Source organism: Vigna umbellata, chromosome 1 (genome assembly GCF_029865625.1).
Source record: "Vigna umbellata cultivar VRB3 chromosome 1, Vumbellata_1.0, whole genome shotgun sequence".
NCBI lineage: Eukaryota > Viridiplantae > Streptophyta > Magnoliopsida > Fabales > Fabaceae > Vigna > Vigna umbellata.
Window position 1 is genome coordinate 108,302,989 of NC_142165.1, and position 18,348 is coordinate 108,321,336.

Consider the following 18,348-nt stretch of genomic DNA (forward strand, 5'->3'; position numbering starts at 1 on the left):
TCCGTCTTGTCTATGCAATGATCATCCGTGTGGATGTGAGCAGACGGAGAGGCGTTACTTGAAGAAACTCTGGAAGAAGTAAATTTGGAGGACGCCAATCTGGTCGAAGTAGAGGTTAAAGCCGAGCCCTAGAGCGCTCGTTTAGTTGTAGTCTTTAGTGTTTCTGTTTAGCTGTTTGGACGTTCGGTTAAAGTTTGTAAAACCGTTCGTCTTTAGAATTTGAAATACTGCTGTATGGTATTTTATCTTTGTACTTAAGCACGTTCGTTTTGGAATTTTTATTATTAGTGTAAGACTGCATGTTTTAACTGTTAATTGTAATTAATTCTAAATTATGGTGATTATTGTATTTTGGGATGTTACAATTCATGTGATAGAAAAAAAGTACACTATAAAATTAATATATCATTGTTAAGTAGGATAATAGAGAGCTATCATTTTTATAAATAACTCAAAAGTCAATAAAAAACTTAATATTTTAATATTTTATTATATTTAATTTTATGTTTTATTATTTACTAACATTAAATGATTTATTTTATAAAAGAAATAAAAATGTATCTAATTTAATTTTTATAAATTTTTATCACAATACAAAAAATTTGAAAAGTTTTCCCAGTCCCTACCCCCATGATTCTCCACCTTATGTCAAACCATTAATAGATTTTAATATCAAGTGTCATTCTTCTAAGTGTTTCATTTATTTGTCAACACAATTTATCTTTAGTCTTATAATTAAAGACTAAATTACCCTTTCTTTATGTATATTTTCTTTATTTTATTTAATCTTTAATAAAAAATCAATTAATTTTAAATCAATTAATTTTATTTTCTTTAATTAAATTTTTAAATTAGAAAAAAAAATCACTGTAATCTTTTTGGTTCAATTAATTATTTTAATTTTAAAAAATACAATAATATGATTCTGCAATATATTAAAATATACATGGTGAAATTGATAACACATAGTTTAAACATAACTATGCACAAATGAAAAATAATGTATTGAAAATTGCCATAAAAAATATACTAGGAATATATATGAATTTATAAATATAGAATACATCAAATTAGAATTAATAATATATATATATATATATATATATATATATATATATATATCAAATTACTTTAATAAATTATGTATATACTCATTTTTTTTATCCAATTAAAAGAATTTGAATATTTGTCAAAACAAATATTTTTCTACAAAAGTTAGTGTTTTTGCTAAAATGGAACAATGATCTTCGTCGAGCGTCTTGCTGTCAATACCGAGCGAATGTTGCTCTTAGCTCTAGTTATGCAAACACCAAATGGAAGATTGAGTTACAATTACAAAAGACACTCTAATGCAGAAATTTTCTCTATAAACCTTTTATAATTTAGTAGAGTAAAAATGTGAGTTTACCTAAAATCTAAATTCTTATTTATAGAGTTTAAAAGAATCTGACCAATTAATTTGCTTTTTAATAGTCATTAATGCAAACCTTAACTACGGTAGCCGTTATCACATTTATTTGTATTGTACTCCACCATTGTCTAAATCAAACGAAATACAGTTCGACTTTGTGGCCCTTACCACCGGTCATACTCGAGCCCAGAGTAACAATTAGGTTCACACAATTCATACAAGAGTGTTTCATCCTACATCTCTGATATCTCATCCTGCACCTCCAAAAATTCCATTTTTAACTTTCTGACATATGCACTCCAACTTTTCAAAAAATTTTATTTTTTAATAAATACATTTTTATTTTCTTCTCTTTCTTATTAAAGTTCCTCTGCACCATTTTAATAATAATCTAATTTAATTTAAAATTTAAATATTATTTAATATAATTTTATATTTTAATAATTATTAAAATATGATTTATATCATAATAATAGTTATATTAAATATATAAAAATCAAATAACTAAAATAAAAGTAATAATGATAAAAATAAAAAATAAAATAACAATAACAATATTCAAATATATTAAATTATATTAAAATATTACAATAAAGTTATTAAATTTTAAATAAAAACAAAATTTTTAAAAACTTATTTATTGGATAGTTTTTTATTTAAGATATAATATATATTTTTATAATAGTTTTATTAAAATTACTAAAAATAATAATAATATTTAAAATCACATTTAATATATTTAAATATGTTAAATTATATTAAATTATTAAATTAAATTAAATAATTATTAAAATTAAATAAAAAACAAAATTTTGAAAACTTCTTAATCGGATACCCATATCCGATTCATACGTTATCGGATTTCTATATCGATTAACAAATTTTAAATTTATTTTCTATTTAAACTTTAATAATTATTTAATTAAATTAACATTTTAATATTTGTAATTTTCAATACTATTTTTATTTTCATTATTATTAACTTTATTTTAGTTATTTTATTTTACTTTTTTAATAAAATTATTATAAAATATAAATAATATTTTAATAATATTAAATTAGAAAAATATAATAAATAATATTATTATTTTTAATTAAATTAAATATTTAGTAAATTTAAAAAAAAACTATTAACATATTTTACGGTATTCAATAAATAAGTTTTTAAAAATTTTGTTTTTATTCAAAATTTAATAACTGTTTAATTTATTGTAATATTTTAATATAATTTAATATATTTGAATATATTAAAGCAAATTTTATTCTATTGTTATTATTATTTTATTTTTTATTTTTATCATTATTACTTTTATTTTAGCTATTTGATTTTTATATATTTAATATAACTATTATTATGATATAAATTATATTTTAATAATTATTAAAATATGAAATTATATTAAATAATATTTAAATTTTAAATTAAATTAGATTATTATTAAAATGGTGCAGAGGAACTTTAATAAGAAAGAGAAAAAAATAAAAATGTATTTATTAAAGTGTCTTTAATAAGAGAGAGAAGAAAATAAAAATATATTTATTAAAAAATAAATTTTTTTAAAAAGTTGGAGGTGCATATGTCAGAAGGTTAAAAATAGAATTTTTGGAGATGCAGGATGAGATGTTGGAGGTGTAGGATGAAACACTCTTCATACAAATACGAATTCATTTATTATCTCTATTGATGGGTCCATATACTGTAAAATGAATAGATCATCACCTATGGACTTTATAGTTTTTATTTTTTTTTTCATTTTTTATATGGCAAACAACATTGCCATGTGTTGATAGTGTATGTCTCCACGTGTGTCATCTTCTGTTTCTTATTTCCTAAAACAGCTCACTTTTATGTCAAATCATAGGATTATAAACATTAACACAAAACAAAGTCATAACATCCCTTTTTCATTTCTAACTTACTCTCTTCCCATTAAGTTTGTCTTTCAGTTCAACCTTTTTTCCTCTCTCTTTTTAAATTTTCATAAGAAAAAATGTGAACTTTAATTACATATAAACTCAAAGTATCGTTATTCTTTTCAATTGTAAGTTGCGATTTGGAGTACAACTTTTAATTTGTTTGGGTGTTTACTTAAACAATTTATAATAAAAAAATTAATTATCTTTTAATTTTTACTATAAAATTTATTTTATACTTTCTCACGGCAACATTACTTATGCATGTTCCTAAGTATTGCTGTTTTTATAAAATTAGAAACATTAAAATAAACTATTTTGAATCTCTTTTTGTAAGTGATGATTTTTTCAATTTAATCATTTAACTTAACTCGATGTCCTTATAATTAGGTTGAATTGAATTAATTACTAAATAAAAAAGTCAACTTAACCTAATTGAATTAAATTTAATTGAATAAAGTTGAAAATTAGATAAAACTGAATCTAGACTGGAATCATTTATATTTAAGATGATTTTTTTAGTCATGTGCTAATTGGGTGGCAATTCCTTAATACTCGTGTTTGGGTGCTCACTACATTGCACATATATTTTATAGTAAGTTCATTAAAGTTATTTTTTAATTCAAATTTCATATTAATAATTAATAATATATTTTTAATAAATTTGTTTTTTTACTGGATTCTCAAGAATTAAAGTGTTTAATCTCAGAAAGGTAAAGAAGATATATATCAATTCAAAGTTTTATAGTTTTGTTTTACTTAATGTAATTTACTTTTTTTTTCACAATAATTTATTCAATTATGTTTATTAAAATTAAATAAATAAATATGATATTTATATTTATGTTATGTACTTATGTTTTTTTATCGATGAAAATAAAACAAAATATATTTTTAAAATATTTATAGATATCGTGTGTGGGTATTTGTGGATTTTTGTAAACCTATAAGAATTGTCAAAACTAGTGTTTACGGATTGATATACAAACACATAAGACAGTTTATAAATTGTCATAAACTGTCTTTTAAAAATAATTAATAAATTAATGTTAATGAGTTAGTTGATAAAACTTTAATTTATAAGTTTCAAATTAATAAATTAATTTATTAGATTAAAATTATTTAATATAATTAGTTGATATAACAAGTTAATAACTACAAATAATTTTAAAAAATATCATTATATAAGTTTTATTATATAAATAAAAGTGGCTTATAAATATAATGTATTTTTTTGTTTAGTTTAAGTTTTCATTATTTTTTTTTATAAAATTTGTATATTTGGAAAGAAATTAGTTTTAAATGAAAACTAATTTATACTAAATGTTATCATTCTCCACTTTCTTTCATTAATATTATGTTGAAACAAAAACAAAAAGGTGGGTTATTAAAAGAAGAAAGTGTTAATAGCATAGGTCGAGTTATGTTACCTAACTTCACCGACACCTACACTCGAGGTTTCAGTTTACTTTTAAATTTAATAAAATATATATTTTAATTCGTTTTTAGTTCTTATAATTTTACGAGTATAAAATTTTAATTACATATTTCGTATTTTTTTTTTCTTTTAAATGCATAATAAACATTTTCAGATATGAAAATCACACGTTTATAAAACTTGTTGTACCAATCCTAATTAATAAATATTATACTACTAATTTAATCATCATATAAGATCACACTCATTTTTTAAAATATAATTATAAAGTTCTAACTCTTGAACGATGTTACAATATAAATGTATACAGATAAACACCAGTCGTATTTGGTTTTACCAAACTCGTCCTGTTACATTTGTCTAGTGATTAACACCATCTAAGCTCACTACAATGACAATGTAATTTTCGTTCACAATGTCTAACGAATTTACATAAAATTAGTATATGGTCAAATTAAAAAAAAAATAGTAAATAAAGGATTTAGAAAATATTTTATAGAGACAGTAATCTTTATGAAATAAAACTTAAAAGTTCTATTTATAATTTAACTTTTTAAATAATAAAATAATCAAGTATCATATTTTAAAATCATTATTTTTTATTTTCATAAACATGTGGAAAACAAATAATCTAAGTCTAAAATATATTTAAATATAGTAACAGTGTATATTAAAATTATATTTAGTGTTAAACTTATACTACCAGTTTATATATATATATATATATATATACATACATAATTATCGTATTAAGCTCAGATAAGATATTTTTGAAAGATAGAAAACGAAACAAATTTTTTTTCCAGCATATAGAAAACAAAATTAGCTTTAACTTTCAAATGTGATTGAAGTTAATCTCTAGATTCATTATAATTAAATTTAATGATTTTGAGTTAATTAATCTGAATTTTGTTAACTTTAAGCCACAGGGTTTTTAATGCACTTTTGTTATCGTTTTTAATCCTCTTATTATATTTTTATTAATTATCTTATTAAATAAATAAAATCATAATACTTTTAGATATTAAATTGATTTATTTTTATTGAATGTTTTAATAAACCATTATGAAAACTAATAAAAGGACACTATTGTATAATTCTTTCCATTTTATTATCAAAATCTAATTCAAAATCTTATACGAGGTAATCACTTTATTAACTAGTACTTAAACTGTTTGTTTTATATAATTAAGATAATATAAATAAATACTTCTAAATATATCAAATATGTTACACTTGAATTTGTAATGAATAAATATTTTAAATATACAAATTACATGTATAATTTAATATTTATTATAACTAAGTTATATTATAATATAGTGTTATTCTTAATTATTAATGATTTTAAAATATTATAATTTTGTGAAGACCTAGAAAATGATATTTTAAGATTGATAGTAATTTAAAAATAGTGAAACTCAATTATTTTAATATTAAAATATTTTAGTATAAATAATTTTGTTATAATTGAGTTTCATTATTTTAAAACACACTATCTATTTAAAAATAACTGTTTTTAAAGTTCTCTAATTTTTTTATGGGAATTATCTTTCTCTATTCATATGTTTGAAGATTTGAAACCTGTGAGAGAGTATCGCAACTAGCTCTTCAAGTTGGATCAATCAGTTTCTTTTTTCACGTAAGTTAGTTTTTTTATTCCTTTTCTATCAATTCAATAATCAGTGGTAATAACGGTATGTCTTAATCATTATTGTGATGGTTGTATGTATAAATCATTAACAATGACTCTATAGAGCAACATAGGTCACCACAAGTGCAAAACCCTCAAAGATTCAATATTAATGTTTGTATCCAAATAATCGATTCTTGTTTAAGTCGTTATTTTTTATATGATTAATTGTATGAATGATTTGCATGAATGGTTAACTCTATTACCATATAACAATCTCTCTTTAGCTTACCCTTTATAGTGCTTGTTGTTTTCTGTTTCGGTTACATTTGTCTGGGGTCGGTCGTCCTTCGTTGTTATGCTCCGATCGACCAACTCTTCAAATAATCTTCCCCATTGATGGTTGACCTGCAGAAAACACTCTAACGCTCAAGTCAGATATGTTTCATAAAGAGGTCTATATTTTATTAGAATAGAAGAAGATGATTGTACCTGACATCAGTGGTATTATTTATAGAGTCTGTGACACTCAAGTCCATTGTAGGGCACTATAATTTTAGGGAATAAAAAACCCAATAATCAATAATTAATACGGTATATTTGTAGAGCGTAAGGTAATTTGATTTATTAATACCTGATAATTACCCATGAATGACCATTAACTTCGATGGGTATATTTCATGTAGTATATTTTCTTTGTTTTTGTTTTTTTGTCTTTTGTAATGACCATCCTACTTATGTGAGGTTAGTGTTTTGGTATAAAGTTTTTATATATATATATATATATATATATATATATTTATATAGTCTTATTTTTGAAAGATTATATCAATATACTTCATATATTAAATTATCCATTTTGAATATTATTATAAATGTTTTATTTTATTAGTTTAAGTTACTAAATAGGATTTTACAAATTCAAAATAAAAATAATAACATTGATAATATTTACAGTGATAATTGATTTTCTATTTTTGTAAATATTTTATTTATCAAAATAAAATGGAAACGATCTTATACAAAAGACATTAAAAATAATAAAGTCATGTCTTGTCTTAGGAGTGCGTGATAAAAAAAATGAAAAAGAGAGAAACTTAATAATATTCAAAGAAATAAATATAAAAAGCTTAAAGCAAACGTTTTAAAAATCGCTACTTTTCAGAAAATAATGTTACACATTGTTGAAACTAAATTGGTTATCAAACACTACTAAAAAAAAATCACACAAACTTTTCAACTATTTCATCTAATTAAAAAAAAAAACTAGAAGCTCGTTGAAAAATCTCGTGCCCTACATGATCCTATTCTAACTTATACGTAGAAATATATACAAACTATAGGATAACAAAATTGATGATTGGAAATTTATTTCTTCAATATTAATTTAGATATTTATTTCTTTTTTTAAGAAATTGCATGTCTTTTATAAATTATCTCTCATTTCTCATAATTTTTTGTATTCATTTAAAGCAAAGCTGTTTTAATGAAGACAACATCTAACTTTTTTGACGGGAGTAATTTTTTATTAATACATCTAGTTAAAAGGGAAACACCCCATAACCCCATATGTATTGGAAGTTGAAGGTAAAAGTTTTAAAATTATTTTAATTTCTTAGTTAATGACGGGATGTAACATTTACAGATATTCCAGACAATACATGACACTTAAAAACTACCTACCAAAAATATATTAAGAAGCTAATGTGAAAAACAAAATTGTCAATTTAGTTTTATTTTCTTCATTTTTATCCTCTTATAAACAAAATTAATGTGATTTAGTCGTGATATTGTTAAAATCAATTACTATACATTTGAAAAAAAAATTGAAACTAAAACTTAATACAATTTTATTCTTAAAAAGATGTTTCAAAATATAAAAAGAAGAAAAAATATTTAAAACACTTTAAATCTCAACTTTTAAATAATGTAAAATTATTGGATGTGATAAAAACAATTGCGATATTACTTTGTAAAGCGTTAAGGTTACTCACAAGGAAAAAAAGTCTCCCCTTTTAATTTTGCTACAATGTGTGATGCATGCCAAACTTTACAAGGTACGATAAGGTACATAATCACATGACTCCATTCAACTTGGTTAAAAATAACATTTTCAAAGATCCTCTCAACAATTTCTCCCAATGCCATTGGTCTTTTTCCCTCTTCATAAAACTAAACCTTACAATATTTTATCCTATCAATACTTTCAATTGTTTTCTTTGCAGATGTGTAAATGACCTGAATTTCTATAATCTTTTCTCATGTTAATGTAACACTAATATCTCATCATATTCCATTCGCAACTTGTATAATCACACACGCATCCCCTAAATATTTTCTTTCAATCTCTTTGTTACTGGTCGTCTGATTGAAGAGCAACATTCATTAGCATAAAATATAAATAGAGGTAACAGCAGGACGGTAATACTTTCCTTTGAGCATGAAAGGTACATTGCAATCACCATGTGAAACATATTCCAACAAGCAAAGATTCATTACTTATTTTCTTGTAACTTTACACACTGCAGAACAAAGATGATAATCCGCAGTGTTTTATTTTGTTATCAAAACACATGTTCTTAGCATACCAATATTTCTCACTTAAGATGTTTAGCAAACCAGTTCAGCAAGTCCTGATGGGCCTCCTCTGCAGCCTTCACAGCTATTGGATCTTCGTTTTTGTACCTCACAGTCCAACCATGAGAGACTTTAGGAAATATTTTAACAAACGAATCAACCTGCGACAGATAAACATTCACTCATTGGTGTTAACTAACCCATCCCACTTTCAATTTTGAGTGCAAGAGAATTAAACAAGCTCAATATAAAGCACACAACTTTCTCCTGAACTTGAAAACTATATCCATTAACCTAAACATGAATGAACGGTCATGGGTCAAGTGTACACCTCCAAGAAAGAAAACACAAACGAGTTATAAATAGAATGCTCAAATGAAATTTGGATAAAGCTAAGCTTCGGATAGATGAACCAATTCCAACTTCTCTGCACACATCAAAAGCCAAAAAAAGGAGGAAGGAAGAAGATTTCATCTTTTAATTGTAGAGGAAAAAACAATAAACATAGTGACATTAAAATAATATTACTATCAAAACATTAAGGTAATATAAAATTATGGTAGATAACCATAAAAAGAATGAAGAGACAACCCCGGGTTTAGCAGTTAGGACTTGTTCAAACTGTTTCACAAGCTCTGGAGGAGACATTTTGTCAATCTCAGCTCCTAGTATAGCCGTTGGAATATCAAAACCTGAAGTAAGACCAACAATTGCAGTTAGAATACGAAAGTCTCAGTCACAGCTTCAAGAAATCTCTAATCATTGCTCCCTCTTCACTCACTATTTTGAATGATCCAGAAATGACAACTGACTTAGTTGGTATGATAAAACATGTACATATAAATACCATGGCTGTTTTAGGTTTTCATCACCTTTCAGACAAAAATAATCACCCATAAGCAAGGTGTGGCTATATTTTTTTTTTTTCATTTTTTCCAGTCAATTATAAATATTAATAAATTTCAAGTGGGGTCCACGGCCCCTGAGGGTTCCCCTTTGTCTCCACCGTGGAGTTTAGAGACCGGGTTGCTAGTTAATTATTCAGTAATGATTATGATAAGTTCATAACAGTATATGCCAATATAATTTTACGAAAAAGAAAGAGAAAAAGAACAAGGTAACTACTCCTTGAACAGTTGATGAACAGTTTCACTAATCAAGAACATATTATTCATAACTTTGCAATGAAAATAACTTTGATCACATCAGCAATATATAAATGCACTGCAAGTCAATGTGAAGACAAATGTGGCAATTCTGGAAGTGATGCAAGACCCCGTTCACACAAACATGCTTAGATTGATGGTATGATAATATCCTGCCACATCATTTTGATTGTCATTCTTCCTTATAAATTGCAAGATGCAGAGTAATCTTCCATGAACAAGTATGAAAATTAAGAAATAATCTAAATATTGAAATCCATACCCTTGATGTCATCCACAGAGACAAACGATGGATGCAAAAGCACATCAGCTTGGATTAGTCTGGATTTTGCAAGTTCCACCACGACTTTAGCTGTGGGATTAAAGAAAAGGGTACACTCTGAGTTTGATTACCAACTTGATCATGTTTAAAACTTGAAATCAAACCAATAATATATATGCTTAAGAGAAGCTGAAAGTGCTATATAGTATATTAGTATACAAACAAAAGGAAGGGGGTCAATAAGCACTCCAAATAAGTGAAAAAGAATTACAAACCTCCCCAACAAAATCCAGCAGCTCCAATAGCCGAAACACCTTTACTTTTCAAAGCTTCAACTGTGGATTTTGCAGCTTCAAATCCTTTGTCCTGTTAATATAATATGAAAGCATCAGAGGATAATGTATAGTTACAGATTTTCATACATTTGATCCACGATACTAATTCAAACAACAGATGCAGGTAGCAGATTAACATTGAAACATAGAACTGGCCAACTGCTACGGTATCAAAAAATAAAATAAAATGACATCTGAATCCAGCGGTAATCTTCTACAATCAGAGCTCTAGTGTTATCAAAGTTTCAACACAGCCAAGAATTCAGTTTCAATAAAACGAAACAACAAAGTATTTGTTTCAAGATACAGGAAAGGGAACAACTACATAAACCACTAATTATTGTAAATAAGAACCAACCGTGCCATGATCTTTTAACCAGACAGGAAGAGGCCGGTCAGCATTCTCAGGATTATAGGGATCACCAAAGAAGAAATCAGGAACAACCACATAATACCCAGCAGCTGCAACCTTGTCTGCAATTTTCCTTTACATCATAAAACAAACAGTATTACTTCCTAGGGGTATACTAAATCTTGCATCAGAGAAAGAGAGATTCGACAAAGAGAGCTGAATGAAACATCCAAATTCTATTGGTGGCATAACTTATTAAATAAATTTACAAAAAGGTAGGCATCACAATGAAACAAATGATCAGATAAATCACTCAAAGATTAAAAATCATGTAACAACCTAACTTATATACAGTATTAGTGATTGGTTGATTAATTTGATTTACACATATACATTGAAATGGATATTCATTTAACTATTTCCCTAAGAAAATCAATATTCTATCAATACCACCCAAAGGTCGTGAGATAGCAGTTTAAAAATCACAAGTTCAATTAGAACAAAGTATGTGAGTAATTGGGTCTAAGGAAACAATTTGCTCCAAAAAATACACATCAGCAAGCACAATGCATAAATCATCGAAAAATAAATAGAAATAAGAATAATCAAATCAAATATCATGAGAGGCAAACTGCTGTATCATTACTTGGAAATTGGCCACAGACAAAGATAACTTGCCATAACTTGTAACTTGAAAAACTACTACTGGAATATAAATATAAAATAGACAGGAGATTTAAGAATTAGTCCATACCTTAAATTCGGTGCTTCATACCCTGCAAAAACACATCGAGCACGTTAAGTTAACAAAAAATCAAAGGCTTCGTGATGCAGAAGCAGAAAAATAACGATGCAGAAAGGAAGAGAATAAACACAAAAGAGAAAAAATAGAACTTTGATCATAGATTACCAAAAACGTCGGAGATAAGAATAACGGTAAGATTGGAATTGGATGAACCAGCTACATATGAATCGAGACCAGCGAGTTTTTCAACGTGACCAGCTCCTGCATTAGGGTTCAGAAGTGGTGGGTTTGAGCAGCATTGAGGTCCTGACATTGATAGTATTAAGCAATCACCGCTATAAAACTCAACGCTAACAACCCTACTATGTTACTATCCTATGTGTCTTCCAACACTTATGTTCTTTGTGAATCAATGAATGCTAAGGTCAACAGAGCAAGAAACAAACAGCTATACTTGTGACCAAAGGATAAGGATATCTACGCTTCATTTTTTAGCTGCATCAATCCCAACCATTGAAATATATTTTTATTCGGACAAAATATTAATAGAAAAATAAAATGTGAAAAGTTTAACGTCCAGGATTTAAACGCACACCTCTGTAGTTATTTTTGGACGGCAGAGGATCCACGTCACTCAACAGATATATCTGGCTTACGTGCACTGACATGCTCCACGCACTCCATATTGTTTTCTTTGCTTTCATTCCATTTTAATTTTATATTATTATTTTACATATATTTTTTTCTCTTTTAAAATTAAATCATTCGTTGATTTCTTTTTCTTTTTCTCTGAAAAATATTTAGCTAAATTATAGAATATATTTAAAATATACTAATAATAATATCCAAGCCTGCTATGAAATCATTAATAATCAATAAGAAACAATTTTGAATTAGATTTTTAGGGTTAAGAAACAACTTTAAATTAGATTTTTAGGGTTTATGGCTGTAGAAACAAAAGAAAATAATTATACACAACAATGTTTGTAAATTATTTTAAAATTATTGGTATATTTTCATTAAATCGTTTTAAAATATTAAATATTAATAAGGAAGATTGATTTTTTTTTCATAAGATTATTTTCAGTTTATCTAATAGAAAAGAAAATTAAGATCAAATAACAGAGAATTTAAAATTAAAGTTGATTATATAAAAATGATCCTCTCGGAATCAAATTGACAACACCAAATTAACTGTGCAATAATTCATTTAAGAGTGATAAAATTCTAAAGAAACGTTAAAATAACTGAATAACATAATCAATCAATTGAAGGGAAACAAAAGAACTATAATTGTAAATTAGGATTCGTAAGGAAGTTGAAATGTAGCGTTCTCAATAAAAAAAACTAAACAAAAAGCTATATTTTAGAATAAAAGTGTAACAATCAAGTGGCCGGCATTTGGGTATATAAACAAAATAAGATAAAGTACTAGCTTACAATGATTGTTTTAGTAATTTTTCTTTATGACGTTATAGCATGCATGTAAGGTATATATCACGTGTGGAACTAACTAGGGATTAATAAAATAAATTTAACAGAATTACGTATATATTTTTGGGAGGCAACGTTCAAATTTGACATTAATAAAATAAATTATATAACAAACACGATAGAATTTAATTTACCTTACTTATAAGTTTTTGATTTTTAATATTTTTTTCATTTAAATAATTTTTATAATTTTATTAGATATAATTTTTTTATCATTATAAATAGTTATTTTAATTAAAAATAGTTAAATTAAAAAAAAATCAAATAAAAAGAATGGTTAAATTAAAAAAAAATACCATTAAAATTGGTAAAATAATTTAAAAAAAAAAACTTATAAAATTGGAAATGAAATGCGTGGAATTAAAAGAGGAAATAGTATATATATAATTGAGATAAAATACAAATTTTATATCAGTTGGAAATCAAGGAAGTAATAGGAAAAAACAGAAAAAGTAAAAAACGAAAAAGACCGTGCTGACAGACATTATAGTATCTGAACAACATTTTCTCACTTAAGATGTTTAGCAAGCCAATCCAGCAAGTCCTTGTGGGCCTCTTCTGCGGCTTTCACAGCTTCTGCATCTTCTGTGTCGTATCTCACGGCCCAACCGTGTTCCACTCCTGGATATATTTTAACAAAACTCGAAACCTGTGAACACAAAAACAATTTTCATGACTCATTTCCAAATACACAATTTCTTTTACAGATACTGCTACCATGGCTAAACTTTTTCCTCAAAACATATAGCAGCACAAAAATGTTGAAAAAGATGAAGCTGATTTGACTGAGCACACAATGTTGTAAAGGAACAAATCATCTGACCCCAGGTTTAGCAGCTAGGATTTCTTCAAATTCTTTCACAAGCTCTGGAGGACAATATTTGTCACTCTCGGCTCCAAGTATAGCAATTGGAGTATCAACAGCTGCATGTTAGACCAATTTATAATTAATCTTTTCTACATAAAAATGATCAATCACCAGTTTGTGAAGAGTAAACATAAAGCAGGCTCTTAAAACAATCCATTGTCATTGCAGGTATTGCTCATCTTTCAGACAAAGTTTTTAGTTAGCCAGTTACAATTACAATTAAATAACACACTCTGGTTTTACTGAGAAATAGCTTTCTGCAGAATATTCTTTCTGTCAAATGAAATAGCTTTCTGCTTAAAAATTCTTTCTGCAGGCTACAAAATGAAATAGCTTTCTGCTCAAGAAAAAATCTAAACATTGAAAATCCATACCCTTGAAGTCATCCACAGAGAGAAATGCTGGATGCAACAGTACTGCTGTTTGGATCAGTCTGGATTTGGCAAGTTCAACCGCGACCTTTGCTGAGAGAGAGAGACAGAATAATTTTAGTGGATTCTGTGAGCTCAATTACGAACTTAGTTTCTCTTAAAAAGGAAGGGGAGATGCATAGAAAACCGTTGATACTCACCACCCCAACAAAAACCAACACCAGCGATTGCTGAAAACCCTTTACTTTTTAAGGCTTCAATTACGGGTTTTGAACCTTCAGCACCTTTCTCCTATTAATTTATATAACAGGTAAGTATTATAGAATGTCACCATTTTATATTTCTGATTTCAGACAATCAACAAATTAAAACAGTCTCAAAATAATAAGAACTAACCACGGGTCCATGATCTTTTAACCAAACAGGTAAGTTATCGAGAGAACCATCAGGCTTAAAGGGGTCACCCTCCAAGAGGTCAGGAACAACCACATAATACCCAGCAGCTGCAACTTTGTCAGCAAGTTTCCTTCACAACAAAGACAAGTATTATTACTGGAGAAATTACATATTATTTACTACAAAATGTAGCAAACTGGACATAGAAAACAGACATGAAAATTGACCATACCTTAAAAGTGGCGCTTCATATCCTGCAAAAGAAAACCATGCCAAGTTAAAATAAAATTTTGGATAAATGCAATGTCTGAAAAACATGATGAATTCAGTATATAAACCACCATTACAGTTTTCAGTTGGGCAAGAAATGGTACGCATATTAACATATAACAGATCACCCAGCAAATTCATAGTCACACAAATCTTTTACAAGGTCATTCAATTAAATGAACATGATTGTCAGATAACGATAAATTTATTAACTCCAATAACTATGATATTTGTGTTTTTATTAGTTTGTCCTGTAAATTTTCTACGTATAAACTCTTTGAAGTAAAAGTAAAAGTTAGTAGTGGTGACAAAGAAAAGCTGAAAGAAAGAGTATATCAGAAGAATTGTGAGCAAACAATATCTGTCTGGAATAAGGAAAAGTGAATTGCACATAAGAAATGGTGAGAGATGAAATACCGAAAATATCGGAGAGCATAAGAACGGCGAGGTTAGAGTGAGGAGAGGCAGTGAGATAGCAGGGAAGACCACCCACTTTCTCCACATTTCCATTTCCTGCATTTGGGCTAAGGATTGGTGGGTTTGAACAGCACTGTGGCCCTGACATCCTTCTTTTCTTTCCCTCACACACTCACCTATCGATCTTATCTTTCCCCACGCTATCAGCTCTTCTATCAAGTACATTTATATCTATCTTTTCAGTGACGTCAGAACTTTATCAAGATATTCACTTCTTCACGTTTGTTTCCAAAAACTAGAAATTATCACTTTCTACACAAGAAAAGAGATAAACACTCCCTCAGATAAAAGCAGAACGAGACGAAAATGACAAGACATTTGGAACAACTCAGAAAACAAACAAAAGATTCGGTCTGCCCTAAATAAGATAAGTAATGACAATGAATCACCGCTGTCTATATTTATTGCAAGCAGTGGATGACCACACAAGTGCCCCTTGTGTCCTCTTACAAGTCAATATACTGTTAATGATCTGTTGGATACAGGAAAACAAAAACTACTAATTCTCCCTTTTTTATGTAGATATTAATACAGTATACTATTTTCGTAAATAAAAAAATCTACCACACCGTGTGAAACTTTTAGGATGTGTTCACATATAAGAGAGGATTTACTGTGAGAATTACGAAGGAATAAATTGGAAGATAATTCGTGTTTCTTACGAGTCCTGAAATGTTCAAATTTGAAATTTGAGGTGATTTATTGAGAAATGTCGTCCTTATTCTAAGCCAGTCTTTTCATTATTTTTTATTTGAAATAAGTTATGTCAAATTGAAGTATTCGATTCCAAGTAACAAATAATCGATTCCATGTAGAAGTGAGGCTGTATTCGGTTCGATCATATTTTGTGTTTGAGCATATTCGGTTCCAGCTGCTGGGATTGGGTTCCATGGCCTTGAGAATTGCTTCAACATCTCGTATTCGGTTACGAGGCTGGGTGTAACCGAATACACTACTTCATACTTGATTCCAGTGCAAGAGATCTTCGTTTTGATGGTTATCTCACTTGTTTCTTTGGTTTTGCAGGTGAAAGAAGGACAGGTGGACGCTGTGGAGGGGGTTGGAGTTTTCGAATAAGAGGAGGTGGAGATAGAGTTCGCAGACAAGGTTAAGAGGAGTTTGAGGTTCAGGGGGATGATGGGATTGGAGGAGGTGGAGGCGAGGTTTTTGGCGTGGGAGAGTTGGGAGAGGGTGGAGGAGAGAGAAGTGAAGTGGAGGAGGGAGGAGTGGAAGGGGGAAAAAAGAGGATCGGAGAGGAGGAGGGAAAACCACGGGTGTAGGTGTAGCGGTGGCGATGCTGCAAGGCGTGCCACTTCGCCGACCATATGTTTGATGAAATAAATGCCTCTCACAGACACAAAGACAGTGTTACTTTATAGTCTTCGAATAGAAATGAAGGTGGCGACGCGTAGATGTTCGACGAAATTCCTCACACAGACAGCGAACGTGTGAGTGTGAGAGTTTTGAGTGTTTAGAGGGGAATGAGGTGCCGCTATGATGTTCGATGAAATGCCTCACTCAAATGAAGAGTGAGCGCTGGATTTTGGTGCATGGATAGGAAGGAGGAGGAGGCGCCGCACTAGGGTACGGTTTTTTAATTAGGATTGGTTAAATTTTTTTGAAATCTTTTCTGCTGTTGGTCATCCATATTTCATGAATTGATAACTTAATATTTGAATGAAATGAACTAACGTGGCAAATTAGTAATTAGCAATCACATGATTTTAAGTATATTATTGATATCGATCACATTATCCAAACTAATGTGTTCAATTAAGAACTTGTTCATTATTATATATTATTGATATCAAAACAATATAGTTTTTATTTTATTTTATATGATATTTTTATAATTTAGCAAATTTAAAATTTTTATTATTTATATTATTTATACGTTTTTAAAATTAATTTTAATAATTAATGTTAATTTTTTATTCATTATAAACATTTTTATAATTAAATATAACATTAATAATAATTATTTTACTTTAACAATTAAAAATATTTTGATAATATTCATTTTTTATCAATTAAACAATTTTAGTAATATTCTACTCAAATAAATAATAATTAATTAATTTTTAAATCTATCTATTTATTATGCTCTAAATCCTTCCTCGAAGTAAACACACTTTTATGAATGCATCAAATAAATTTGCATAATTATGAATATAATTTTGGAAGGCAATGTTCAAATTTGACATTAATAAATAAATTATATAATAAACAAGATAGAATTTAATTTACCTTAATTATAAGTTTTTTATTTTTAATATTTATTGCATTTAAATAATTTTTATAATTTTATTGCAGATAATTTTTAGTTTTTTAGATAACTTTTTTTTATTATAAATAGTTACTTTAATTAAAAAATAGTTAAATTTAAAAAAAATCAAGTAAAAAGAATGGTCAAATTTTAGAAAAATATCATTAAAATTGGTAAAATAATTATTTTGATTTAAAAGATACTTATAAAATTGTAAATGAGATGTGTGGAAACCCCATACCCCATATATAAAATTGTAAATTGCTAAAATGTACCAACTGAAAAACAAGCGTACACGCGTTAGCAAACCCCATATATATATATATATATATATATATATATATATATATATATATATATATATATATAATTG

The 18,348-nt window shown here is 27.2% G+C and overlaps 2 protein-coding genes and 1 long non-coding RNA gene across 3 annotated transcripts; 1 reads left to right on the plus strand and 2 right to left on the minus strand.

The window, feature by feature from the left end:
• Positions 1–8,761: 8,761 nt before the first annotated feature.
• Positions 8,762–12,276, minus strand: LOC124840770 (endo-1,3;1,4-beta-D-glucanase-like). Its single transcript, XM_047316887.2, has 7 exons — positions 11,999–12,276; positions 11,843–11,864; positions 11,095–11,221; positions 10,677–10,767; positions 10,402–10,491; positions 9,565–9,665; positions 8,762–9,134 (listed from the first exon to the last, which is right to left on the minus strand). Exons 1-7 carry the CDS (start codon positions 12,144–12,146, stop codon positions 8,994–8,996), a joined length of 720 nt encoding a protein of 239 aa, XP_047172843.1. The 5' UTR covers positions 12,147–12,276; the 3' UTR covers positions 8,762–8,993.
• A 1,411-nt stretch (positions 12,277–13,687) lies between these two features.
• On the minus strand, positions 13,688–15,803 carry LOC124840767 (endo-1,3;1,4-beta-D-glucanase-like). The gene is made up of 7 exons (XM_047316883.2): positions 15,650–15,803; positions 15,195–15,216; positions 14,963–15,092; positions 14,767–14,857; positions 14,570–14,659; positions 14,151–14,251; positions 13,688–13,976 (listed from the first exon to the last, which is right to left on the minus strand). Exons 1-7 carry the CDS (start codon positions 15,795–15,797, stop codon positions 13,836–13,838), a joined length of 723 nt encoding a protein of 240 aa, XP_047172839.1. The 5' UTR covers positions 15,798–15,803; the 3' UTR covers positions 13,688–13,835.
• Positions 15,804–16,002: 199 nt separating this feature from the next.
• On the plus strand, positions 16,003–17,416 carry LOC148207086 (uncharacterized). Its single transcript, XR_015783941.1, has 2 exons — positions 16,003–16,403; positions 16,525–17,416. It is a non-coding gene; the product is annotated as an uncharacterized LOC148207086 (long non-coding RNA).
• The last annotated feature ends 932 nt before the right edge of the window (positions 17,417–18,348 follow it).